Consider the following 13,642-nt stretch of genomic DNA (forward strand, 5'->3'; position numbering starts at 1 on the left):
GTAGTCAGTCATTAGGCAGCATATTCATAACCAGTTCATGTAATAACTTTAGGTGAGGGAACTTTTAGAGGCGCCTGGTTCCAATCACCACCATTGTGAAGGGGCAGCTGCAGCTTAGTTTCTTTATATGAGCTGTGTGAACTCAGGAGTGAATTGTATGCTTTGAAACTTTGTCTACATACTACATCAAGCTCTTTTATTTAGATAAAAAGGGTTTTTCATGATATGGGCCTTTTGAAGCATGCACACCGCCTCATCATTGTAACAGTTATGACCTGGGCTGTGGGACCACTGGGATAGAAAAGGTAAACTACTGACCTCACTGTTCTGGGAACTCTCCTAAATATGGGCCAGGGTCGTACTTTTGTGGCTTCGTGAGAATAATAAAGCTAAAAATGGGCTGGTAGGGGGGTGGGAGTGTGCGTGTGTGTGTGTGTGTGTGTGTGTGTGTGCGTGTGTGTCTATGTTCTCGGAGCGCCTTGTATGGAGAGCAGTGTGTAGTGGTGATGATGATCGCGCGCAGATGGGGGTGGGGGGGCCTGGAAAGCGATCTGCCCAGTCTGACACACACGCACACACACACACACACATACGCTCCCAGCGCCACAGACAGGCAGCAGCTCCGTTACCTCCACAGCATCCACACCTCCTTCTGTCAGCACCAGCTCTGGAGCCCCGCTCACAGGATCGCCTTCACTGGAGGAGAGAAAACATTACAAACTGGCTCTGGAGAGACGAGGCGCCCGCGACTGCTTTCCAAACTCCGTGTGATGGCGGTGGGTGGGCTTGTTTAGGTGGATTTTGGACTGTTTGGAGGTAAACACGAGAGGAAACTGCTCTATTAGTCCAAAGCCATGGACGCGCACAAACTCCCCGCAGCTGCTGCTGCACTCTTAGCGGTACTGCTGGTCTCTGTGTTCAGCTGGGTCTCCTCCGTCCAGTTCCCCGACTCACAGCAGTAAGTGAACGACACTCGTGTGACTTTGGAAAAAGTATTATTATTGTTTTTATTACGGTTTTATATTATTATTATCATTGTTATCTGAGGAGAAGGAAGCTGGCTGAGTTTTCCAGATGTAGCCGGAAGTGCTCGAGGAGCGGAGCAGCTGGGTGGGAGCCGTTCCAGTATGTTCTTGTGTTTGTTTCCAGTTTAGCTGTTAGCCACAAGTTGCTCCTGCCGGAGTCAGGCTAGCAGGAGCTAAATCCGCTCACGGTGAACTTTTACCAGGCTGAGCGGTCTGTCTGGTTGAAATTAAAGCAGAACATGCGAGAACTTCATGTCGAAGCCTCATAACTGACTCCTGAAGATGCTTATCTGAGCTGAAGTAACGGAGTTTGTCCTGTAGGAACAGCCTGAGAGACTTACAGTCCAGAAGCTAGTCTGTTCCATCTTCTGCTTTCTCCTGTCTTGTAACCGTCTTACACTTTTAAAAAAGATGGTTCTTCAAAGGTTCCTTAGTAAGAAAAATGGTTCTATTTAGAACCATGAATTCTGTATGGAGCCATTTCATGCTTAAACGGTTCTCTGCATGGTGAAACGGTTCATTAGATTGATGGTGAATGTGTTGAAAATGGTACCATGAAGCACCAAAAATGGTTCTTCTACTGTAACAAGCTTAACATTGTAACAATAGCAGAACCTCTTTTGGTGCTATGTAGAACCATTTTCAAAAAGGTTTTATGTAGAACCATATACAACACATTCTCCATCAATCTGATGAACCATTTCACAATGCAAAAGACGATTTAAGCATGAAGTGGCTCTAGAACTCATGGTTCTAAATAGAACCAATAGTCCTTATTCACCAATATCACCGAAGTTTTTTCTTAAATTTGTTCTTGAGACATAAGAAAAAGTCTACGTCACGTTCATGATGTGTTCTTAAACTGCAGAACTGTTTGAATCTTTGTGCTCTTGAGTGTGTGTAGATTCTGTTCTTACCTCAGAACAAATCCCAAGTAAGGAAACACTGTGTACACATGTGTAAGTGGGTTTTAAGAAGAAATCTTTTTTGAGAGTGTAGCACTGTGAGGGGTATTTGAGAGAAACCTCAGCACAGATGTGCACCACACGGTTCCTTTTTTTACTCCAGGGAAGTGAATTAAATCAGCGTAAGCCAAATCTGTGAATTCACTTCATCTTCGGCTCGAGGCCGCCGGTGGCTGTGCTCCCCGCGTGAGCTTCATTTCAGCCTTACTGTACGCAGACTGAGCAGAATTTGTACAGCAACAGGGACACAAGAAGGTGGGAACACAAAGCTGACTCACCTCCTCTCTCCTCCTACTTTCAGTGTGGTGTTTTCATATCATTTACACAGCGAGACTAAAGCCATGGTTTCATTCATAGTCGTCCCTTTTTAGTTCAGACATCCATGAAGCCGTTCTGTGTTCCCCACTTTGGTCACCCCACCTCAAACACAATTCACAATGCAAGCGTAGAACAACACCAAGATCGGCATTTGTTTTGCCACGTTCTTAGTTAATAATTGTTATTTTTTTAAAAGTTACAACTTGCCTTCAATATAGATGCCAAGATATTTATAGTATTTGAGCGTTGGCCTTATGATTTCAATACAAGTACTATGTACTTATATACTATGCTATACTTTATTGTGATGTATTTGAGCGTTTTAAATAATTTAAACAATTTTACTCTTTCTTTTCACTCTTTTACTCCTCTCTCCCTCATTCAGACGTCTAGTTTCATTGGGTTAATTAAGCTAAAAGCAGTCATTTGTTATTCGTCGCAGGTCCAAAAGCTGGTCATTTGCATTTTTCCCAAAATTTGGTGATGTTTAACTATGACTATGTGTGCAGAGCCCAGATCTCTCAAACAGAATGAAAAAATAAAGCAATTATTTGTGGGCTCTTGCAGACATCCAAGCTCTTCAGTTTGAGAACAGTTTCTTCAGTAATCTTTCTCTTCATTGATCTTTCTTAATAGTTGATGGTTATAGTTTGGGTGTGGCAAACTGATCTTAGATCTGCTCTACATGACACCTTGACATAGAGTAACACTGGCCAGGCTAAGGCTGCGTACTACACTGGACCACATCCAGCTGAAGCTTTGCTAATGGCAAAAAACAGCACACCAGCCAGCCAAATGATACATCAGTCCGATTACATGGGGCATGGGTTTGTGCCTTGAGAAGGACATCATGGAGGACATCACCCTCAGACCAAGAGCATGTTTCTGAAGTGCATTGTTACATTTTGAAAGAACTTTCCATTTCCATTTCAGCTTGTTGATTACTCACATTCTCACAGACAGTGGGTCGCATCCTTCCCTCCTTGCTTTGCCTTGAGTGACTGATTTATGATGACAACCTTCTAAGACAGATACAGTGTATTTTTGACTTTATCAATTAATGTCCACGCCCTGTCTGTGCTGGAGTGTAATTTTCACACCTCCATTGTTGGTAGAATATCACTATTTATCCCTCTGCCTCCTCAGCCGCCCCCCCCATTCCTTTTTTTCCCCTCGTCTGAAGCCCTCTCCCTCTCTGTCACAGTGCGTGACTGTATCTTTGTGCCCAGGCTCTAACCTCCACATGCCAGGCTTTGTCTGCTTCAGATGTTCTATGAGCGCATTGCATTTCTCTCTTTCTCTCCCTCTCTCGCACTTTCCAGCATTCTCTCTCCCTTCTTCCCCCCCCACGCTCCCTCCCCACGGGTGTCTTGTAGCACTTGCTGCGCTGAGAGGCAGATGATTAACATCATCCAAGCTGAAAAGTCTGATGTCATAGATTCTGCCCGTGAATGTCCCTCATGATTGGCATGGGGTTGAGGGGCAAGGAGGGCGGGGTGAGGTCTGGGGGGAGGTTACATTCACCTATATGCCATTTTATAGCCGTTACAGCTCTCCCCTCATGATTGGAGCCTCTATGATGCTACAGAACTTGTCATGTTCCAGTGCTCACTGCCCTGGATCCTCCTTGTTGCAACAGCACATTGGAATGTCCCTATGTCTTTATGTGACTCCCGAGGGCATGTTTAGTCAGTCTGCTGCAAGTATTGCTTTTTTCCCCCTCTCTCTCTCGTTTCCTCCGGTTGCCTTTCGGATTCATGCGCTCTGACTCCTTCTGTGGCACTCCGCTCGGATCAGTGTCCATTAAGTCATTGTATGCATCACGGCCTGATCGGGTCTCCACGTCCCTGCAGCTGCAGCGATGGCTCGCTGTCCTGCTTTTGGCTTCTGAAAAAGAGAGACGGCACCAGGCAGCTGGCCCGATCGCAATACCCACCGCTCTCAATCTCCCATCAGCACCGTTTCTGTCCTGGCCCTTGCCACGTTCCCCTCCGTCTCCAAGCCTAATTAGATTTCATGCTTAAGCAGCTAAATAGAGATGCTTTTCCAGTTACGTTCCCTATGCCCTCGCAGCAAATGGAATAATGGAAATGTCTGTAGCAATCAGATGGCGAAGGATTTGGGCCAAGATTTTAAATCTTCTGGTAAATAGAAGTAGTCAGTGTAATTGACCTATCCGTGCTCCGCCCACAAATGTGTTCTTTCGTAGCTACTGTTGCGAGGCTGACAAGCTTACACAATGTTAGCCAACATCTCATTAAACCTGTTGAGAGGTTGTAACTAAATGATTCATTTCAGACCACAAGTATGGTTTAAAATGGTGTGCTACTGAACTATCATAGATTGGAAAAAAAAAACTTCACCATGCTATTGTTTGATTTATTACATGACCAAAAGCTACACCTGGTCTATTGTAGAAGTATAATGTGTATACAAAATAAATATGGTTTTCAATTTATATCTCACTCTGAATATAGCAATTCTGACAGAGTTATGCACCCAAATCTTGCATTAGGTCAAATTAGTTTTTTTTCTCGACTTTATGTAAAACTTGTCCAGCCTAGAAACACTATTTACATTTATGCATTTTGGCAAACACTCTTACCCAGAACAATTTCCAATTTAATCCTTTTACAGAGTGAAATGTAGTGAATGTGAATGTAGTGTTAGGAGTCTTGCCCAAGGACTCTTATTTATATAGCATGGTGTGCCTGCCCGAGCAGGGAATTGAACCCCAGTCTCCTGCATAAAGGGCACCAGCTACTATACTAACTACTACAGAGCATATTTGTGGCTGGAGCATGGATAACAAGCATCTGCCGGTACATGAGATAACATTAGATACGTCTGTGTGGTGTAAGTGTTGGCCTCTCTGTGTGTTGGGGTAAGGCGAGGGCTAATTCTTCGATACTGCAGTCCACAGAAGTGAAAGAATATTTACAGGTATATATAAAGATGCAACCCCGAGCTCTTTGACAGCAGCTGGAAGCTATTCATATCACTCAAACATTTAGCCATATGGCCTTGGCTGGACATGAGTGCTCTCCCTGTTTGGAGGTCCCCTATACCCTCTCTATCTTATACCCTATGTTGTTGCTACAAATAGCTGCTTGGTGCTTGGTTGTTTTCTTCAGGCTTGGCAAATTAGATATTTTACTGGAGAATACACATTGGTAGTTTCATCAGTAAAGACTAGGCTATGGTGCATACAGTAAAGAGACTTTTATGGACATACACCATAAATTACTTTGTGATAAATGTTTTTGATAATATATAATCTGGTTTAGTAAGTAGTTTAACTGAATCAGTATTTATGGCTTCCTGTCCACATTCAATCCACATTTGTGAAATAATCTATTCCTGAGCGTCTTTACAGTACAATTAGCAGAGGTTATCTGTGTTTCTTGTTTCAGTTTTGTTTTCCATCTTGTATCAACTGATTGTATTTGTCATTATCACTGACACAAGCTTGACTAGTCTCTAGTGAGATCTTCAGTCCTGTTCTATATGGAGCAGTTGAGCTTAACTTTTACTTAATTTCAGTTGATGGAATGAAGTGTAATTCAGAGGTGGATAATCAAGGTCTAGTAAGTAAAAACCTCCCCCTTTTTACTTTATGGACCTGAACATAGGTTTTGCTTTGGACCTTCCCCCAAGCTAATGAATCAAATGATTGCAAACGTGCTGAAAAGGTATTCAAAGAGAACCCTGTCAAAACTTGGTGAAGGACGTGTCTTTTGACAATGTAAGTGAATTATCTGCTATTGCAATCATATCTTCATCAGTATAATGTTGATTTTGCATTTGAGGCCTAAACATTGAGCCAGAACTTCTTTTTGAGTCTGTGTGTGTGTAACATTAATATGTAAAGACGTATGACGTGGTCCGAAAACCTCCTGTGAAACTGATCACCGTCTTGTTGTACTGATGTTAGCCCTGCAATGGTCATAACAGAGTGTGCTGTTTTTATCCTTCGAGAGCCATAGGCCCTGTAGCCTCACGTCCTTTGAGCAGATATTCATCCACTCCACCATCGCTCAGCCACTTACCCCCACTGCACCAGTGGCCAGACTGATGCTAATTGGACGTTTTTCTCCTCTAAGGCCAATTTGTCTATTTATAATGCAGATATGGGACATTTTGTAGTAGAAAATCCACTGAGGCGGAGCAGGAGGAGGTGGTGGGGAGGGTCACGTTGGGGTGTTTGTGTGTGTGAAGAGGAATAGAGGAGCAGTGGGTGAGTGAGAGAGTGTGTGGTGTAGAGATGACAGCAGAAAAGAGACAGGTGTTGGTATATATATGACATCAGATTGGAGTGATGGACGGCTATTTTAGAGCTATTTCAGGGCAGAGTCTAGGATCATATTCATCCTCTGTTTAGATTCCATATAGGATTTTGCAGTCTCAGTCACAAAATACCACCCCCACCCCACAACCCCATGATCAGTTCTACTCTGATCAGCACTTCTACTCCTAGCTGCTATTTGAACACCAGCACTGAAGCTTTAACAGAAGTCAGGCAAAAATGGAAGAAAAATCTATACAGATGCTAAAGCCAAGTTTGAGGATTTTACAGCTACGTGTTTTCCTTTGGGAAAGAGGGGTAAATACATAATTGTGAGAGTTTTGAATGAGTGCTCTTCCTGTTTGGAGGTCCCCTATACCCTATCTATCTTAAACTAAATCTTGTTGCTACAAATAGCTGCTTGAAGTTGGGTTGTTTCCTTGTTACATTGTATTTTCTTGCACTCAGGTTCAGCCAGATTTGTGTTTCACTGGAGAACATACTTTAGATTCATTTAGTAAAGACTAGGCTTAAAGCCTGTGATGCAGACTAAGCAACATTTAAGCAACTAAGCAATCTTTTTTTAAGCTCTAGTCTCTTCACAAGGATACTCAGTGCTTTCCAGAATTATTGGCACCCTCAGAAAAAATGAAAAAAAAAATATTCTTTGAGAATTTTTAGCAATATATATATATTTTTATATAGAGTATAAAAAAAGATATAGAGTAGTTGACTTCACTGAAAGGTAAAGGTAAACTTATCTCATGTTTTCAGTGTAAGACCAAGCTGAAAAACAGCAAAAGTATTTTTCCACAGCCTTTTTATGCTCATCTTTACCAAGGGTGTCAATAATAAGAAGAATGCTCTGATCTGTGGCAAGAGGCCTGGAAAGTTTTGAGTGTGCGGAGTACAGGGCTCTATCTATTGATTATTTCTATAATGAATTAACCTCTATACTATTATTTGATGTATTAGGGTGACCATATGTTTTAAAAAAGAGGATACTAGGGGGGAGTAGGGCAGCATGGGGCAGACTGTGGAAGGCAAATGTCAACATGAAAGCAAAGCCAAATCTCTGACATTTTAAGCAATTTAGCAATCCTGGCTGGATGCGTTTTTTTGCTAAATAAAAGAGGACATCCTTGAAAAAAAACCATCTTTACCCTAACAGAGGTGTCCAGTCTTATCTGCAAAGGGCTGGTGTAGCTGCAGATTTTCATTCCAGCAAATCAGGAGCAAACACTCTCTCTACCAGTTAAGCTGATCTTAACCCTAAGATGCTTTTGGGAAACTGGGCCCAGATCAGTTGTTGAAGACTGAAACCAACTGATTAGACAAGCAGACAAGTCAGTTCCTGCTTGATGAGAATGAAAACCTGCAGCCACACTGGCCTTTTTCAGATAAGATTAGACACCCCCCGCGCTAACTTGCTTGACTATAGCTGCATTCCAAAAGATAGGCTGTGGTCCAGGTGGGCTGTAAGACACAATAATTGCTTAAAAAATGTATCATTATTAGGCTTTTTTTATTACTTTACTAATTTGTTAAAAAACTAATACAGATCTAGTAACACACGGTATTTCTGCTTCCTCTTCTTTTTTTCCAATTTTCTCCTCAGTTTGCTCATATCCAATTTCACCCACTACCCAGCAGTTACACAATACCACCAGTGTTAGGAGGGTGAAGGCAAACACAGACGTGTGAAGCCAGCCACTGCAGCTAACACAATATCATTGGACAGCTGAACACGCTTGGAGGAGAACTCTAACCGCCAGTTCTGCTACATCAGCTAACAGATGCATGCGCTGGCTAGTATCGCACTGAGTGGGGAAAGGGAGGGCCATCCTACCCACCCAGAGACAGTGAGGCCAATTGTGCTGTCTTGGACTCACAGCCGCAGATGACTATAGCTATGTAAGCTTAAACCTGTCAAATAACTTAATCCATTTTTTTCAAGGCAATAAGTTTACATGATAATAAATACACCTGAGAAATGCGTTTCCATTTCCATTTCCATTTGTGGAATTTAGTGACATTCCCAGCCAGAGCGACAGCAATGCTTTGTTGTCCACTGAGCTAAGACACTGCCAGAAACAAAAGCTAATGCTGAAACCTAGAAATAAAGATACAAAATACACAATTAAGACATTGCATAAGTGCAATACAGTACATTTCAGTAGGTGCTACAGTAGTGGTTATTTAAGTGCTTCACAAAGAGTTGGGTCTTCAGTCTGTATTTGAAGACAGTGAGGGACTCTGCTGGGGTTCGGAGAGCCAGGACAGAGTAGAGTCTTGGTTCTTGTCTTCCATGCGTCTTCGGGTCAAGCCGAAACTATGTTCTGGCAATTTTCGAGGACACTGCCAGAGTTTCCTTCACAGTCTTCCATTACCTACAAACATTTGTGCTTGTATCTGACCCAGTGTAACTTCAAGAGAAACACTGGCAGATAAAACCAACTTCTACATGTAGATTAAAAAGGCCAGGAAGATACATACACAGTAAGAGTGCGCTATTTCTTCAGTTGTGTGTCTGTTTAAAAGGGTGTAAACTGAATGCAAAGTATGAAATGTACCTGCTTTTAGTGCATTGAACAGTTTTCAGCTTGCAAGACAGCATTTAATTACAAACTGTTTTCAATTCATTACTCTGGCATCATTCACATTAACATTATTTTCTCCATTAAAGTTTGTGCACCAGCTCATTTATGATGGCATGACTACGAGGCTTTGGTGGACTGTTTCGTTTGGCATTATATAATACAAACAAGATGTTTATAGGACAGTGCTACCGAGATCCCACCTTTCTTGGCAGCAGCCTAGCTGGAACACAGCTTATGTTACATGTGTGCAACAAGCTGTTTCTTTTTTTATGGTGCAACTAAACTGGGCTGGGTTTCTAAAAAGCATTTTAGCACAGAGATGTTTCTTAAAAGGTTGAGCGAGCATCACACTGAACACTCTCTCTACTGGTGATCTTATCAAGGGGTGTAACGATATGCAAATTTCATGACAGAATACTCATTGCAGTCTTTGCATCACAATATGATACATTTTTGATACAGAATTAAGAAAGAAATACGAACAAAGCTTCTTATTGATTGATTGATTGATTGAATGATAGGTAATTCCCAGCTTTGCTTGTTGAAGGAATAACTGGCACAAGTTATTTTCTTAGACGTGTAAGACATAAAACAAACCAAAATAATATAAAAAAGTGCAAGATGTATATTACATGCTTATTATAATAAAGTTAATGAAAAAGTAAACAAAAACTTTTTTGGAATATAAGGCTACATCTCAAAATTACAAACTGAGCTTTAAAGGTAGTTTACAATCTGACTTTGTGTTTGTATATAAAGTGTGGCTCTTACCTTCTGGCTGAAATGAGTGTGAAAGGGGATTTTCTAACGTGCCTCTATTGTCCATTATGCAGAGTCCAGGATTCTACAACCGAGTAGATGTGCAAATCAGAAGCTTTAAGCATCTCCATGGATTTATTTGTTTCACCTGTTCTGAACTGCGTTTCCCAAAAGCTGCATTGAGCAGCCACTGTGGTAATCATTGAACTGTATTTGCTTCAAAGCGTGTATCATCTTGTGACCCCCATAACGGAATAAAATGAATATTAACATGCATATCATGACACTCCTAATTTTAACAGATCATTTTGGTAAGTTGGGCACAGGATGGTGCCACATCGCCCCCCACATTTCCTGCAGTGTATTGCAGTCTGTCAGAATGACTATGTGTGTCGTAAACATCATACAGTGCTTTTTTTAAAAGAAAACAATGTGTCAACAATAAAATTCCAAACACTTTTTTTCAGAATTCATTCGTTGATTTTGTTGACTAATCGCTGCAGCTGTAGTGGAGTGGATGCAATTGTCTGTACATAAGCTGTGTATGTAACCTTACACATGCTGTTGACTCACCACTCTTTTTCAAGGTCAGAGAACAGGGCAGGGCAGACTGACTGTAGCACGTTAAAGCCGTCCTGGAGCTTCTTGAAGTTAAGCGCCGGAAGGCACAACAGCAGTGGTCAGTGAAAGGGCAGACACATTTGAGCCTGCAGCCTGCAGGTACTGAGGCATCAGCCTAGGGTTTGATCAGCTTCTGCTTGGTGCTGTCATGCTCTCACCCACTGTGAAGCTGATGCCCTGTAGAAAACACGAGGTCAAGGTGAATGTACTGTACGTCTGAGCTGGGCTGAGTCCAAGGCATTTGCTGCTCATACAGACGTGCTGATGAAAAGGAAGTTGGAGAAGGAGGGAAATAGAGGAGAAGGGAGGCAGATAGGGAGAGATAGATCTGTGGAGACAGCTACAAATGCCAGGAGGAGGAGATTCGTCTTAACGTGTAAAGAGAGCGTACGCACATACATGCATGCATGTGTTCACACACACACACACACTCTCTTGCATTTGAGCTCCAGACAGCCTGTCACAGAGAGCACATGTTTGGATTTCCAATTTTTGTATTGCAATTCACTCTGACACGATTCGGCTTCAATCAGGAATTTCCATATCAACACCTCAGGGAATGCCTGAGTGAAACTCAATCAGGAAGAGACAAAGTGGGAGACAGAGGCAGGCTGAGCTGAGCTTTCAAAAGCCTACTTAAGTCCTTCTTTTCAGCTCTCATACAGCTTTGTGCGATGTAGTTCAGACTGTGAGCTATGTTCTCTTATTTGTAGACTAATCTCTTTTTTTTCTTTCTGTGTGTGCATATGTATTGTCACTGCTGGGACAAAACTTTATCTCCAAAATGGCATCTTAAAGACTTAATGACATTTTGAACCATTTATTTTGATCCGTTTATCATAAAACGTTCACTTGATAGGGGAGCTAGCATTGTCGAATTATTTTAAAAACTAAAGAATGACAAAAAAATTTATCAGTTATTCTACAATGACTGTATTCACCGATCAGCCATAACATTAAACCTTGGACACCTCATCGGCCGATAAAGAACTAGAGGATGACCAACACAAACTGTGCTGCAACAGAAGAGCTACTGTCACTGACTTTACATCTAGAAGGTGGACCAACAAGGTATGACTGTCTAAAATAGTAGACAGTGAGTGGCCAGAATGGTTAAAACTTCATTAGCACTGCTGTGTCTGATCCACTCATAGCAGCACAACACACACTAACACTCCACCACCACATCAGTGTAACTGCAGTGCTGAGAATGATCCACCACCCAAATAGTACCTGCTCTGTGGGGGTCCTGAGGATTGAAGAACAGAGTGAAGGGGGGCTAACAATGTATGCAGAGAAACAGATGGACTACAGTCTGTAATTGTAGAGTGAATTGTAAAGTGCTCCTGTATGGTGAGTGTAGCTGAATTGGACAGTGAGTGTAGAAACAAGGAGGTGGTTCTAAAGTTATGGCTGATCTGTGTATGTATCCACATCTATTACAGGAAACAGACGAATGTTTATTAACATGTACATGTTTAACATAGATATAAATAACATGAGCAGGATGTGGCTTGAAATAAGCATGGACATCCCATAAATTAGTGCCATGGTCATTAATACACCCCAATTACATGACTGACCCTGGCTTTTAAACTTTGCACTGGTAACAATCTGGATGGTCCTTTATTTCCTTGGCCTAGAGAACATGATGACCATTATTTCCATAAACAGTCTGAAAGGTTGACTTGTTAGACAACAGTACATGTTTCAGCTGGGCATGAGCTTGAGCCCTGAGAAGTTGTCTGTGTTTCTGGATGTTGCTGATAGCTGTGGATGCAGCAACAAACATTGTTTATTGACAACAGTTTGTCAAAGTATTCACAAGCCCATGCAGTGATATCCATCACAGATGCATGCTGGTTTTTAATGCAGTGCCGTCTGGGGAATCGAAGTTGTTGTTTTTTGGCCTTTTCATTTACGCACAGATATTTTTCAAGATTCTCTGAGTCTTTTGATGATATTGTGCACTGTAGCAGGTGAAATCTTTGCAAGTGCAACTTGAGCAAGGTTGTTCCTAAACTGTTGAATTATTCCCTGATTCATTTTTGTAGCAGGCACTAGACTTTTTCTGGATGCTCCTTTTATACCTAAGCCTGATTATCAGTTGTTTAAGGTGTTTTTCAAACATTTCACAACGTTTCTTGTCTTTAATTGTCCCGCCCCAACTTTTTTACAAACGTGCTGTGGGAATCAATTTCAGAAAGAGACTGTGTTTACAAAAACAATGAATTGCTGCTTTCTGCATTTCACATACTGTCCCAACTTTTTTGGCATTGTTTTACTGAGTTTTTGGGATCTTTTGAAAAGCTGTTCAGGATTTGTTATTGTTCCATTGTATGTTTCAGAACTCCAGAGTTAGGCCCAAACTAGCAGATGTTTTTTATCTTAGGCCTGGTGTCAGAAGTATAAGCCATATTATGTTACATTTGATAACAGTTCACTCTCAGCTCCAAGCCTGACTGTCCAGACTGCTGGGCCTCTGTATGATATGAATGTGTTTCGGAGCCTGCCCCCATTTAAACAGTGTCTAATAATACACTAGGCCCAACATCTCTGGCCATCCCCAATGTCACAGCAACTTTGTTTGCTGGCACACCTTTCTCTTTAGTATATTCAAGCTGGTTGAAGTGCAGCAATGCTGCTGTGCTAGATTTGTTGGAGAAACAGAATTTGGGGCACGGCCAAGTCAGGACGCGTTGCTGCTCACGCACCGTGATCTCGGTGTCATGGTGTCACGGCCGTCTCTTCGGGGGAAGGTAACACAGAACAGAATGTGATCAGTGTGTGATTTGTGTGGTGTGACAACCTGCACACACACTCACTCACACACGCTCCCTCCTGTCTACCCCTTCGGCAAGCGTCCCTGTGAAATGGAAAAAAATATCAATTTCTCCTCTGAAAGAGTCTACTCTGCTTTTAAAGGGCCCGTATTCATGGAAAACCTGATTTCCCTCCCTTTTTCTTAAAATAAAAAAATTGACATAATACGAAAACAAGGAAAAAAATATGGGCCCTTTAAAGATACAGCCTGTTTAATTCTAAAGAACAACGAGAGGTTGGAAAACG

General features: G+C 41.9%; 1 protein-coding gene across 1 annotated transcript in view; it reads left to right on the plus strand.

Annotated features, from left to right (window-relative positions):
- The first annotated feature begins 519 nt into the window (after window positions 1–519).
- cacna2d1a (calcium channel, voltage-dependent, alpha 2/delta subunit 1a) overlaps window positions 520–13,642 on the plus strand; it is a 144,169-nt gene continuing 131,046 nt past the window's right edge. The window contains 1 exon segment of the mRNA XM_036576782.1: window positions 520–958. Coding sequence (XP_036432675.1) covers window positions 855–958 — 104 coding nt within the window. The 5' untranslated portion in view covers window positions 520–854.

The sequence above is a fragment of the Colossoma macropomum genome, unplaced genomic scaffold (genome assembly GCF_904425465.1).
Source record: "Colossoma macropomum unplaced genomic scaffold, Colossoma_macropomum, whole genome shotgun sequence".
Classification (NCBI taxonomy): domain Eukaryota; kingdom Metazoa; phylum Chordata; class Actinopteri; order Characiformes; family Serrasalmidae; genus Colossoma; species Colossoma macropomum.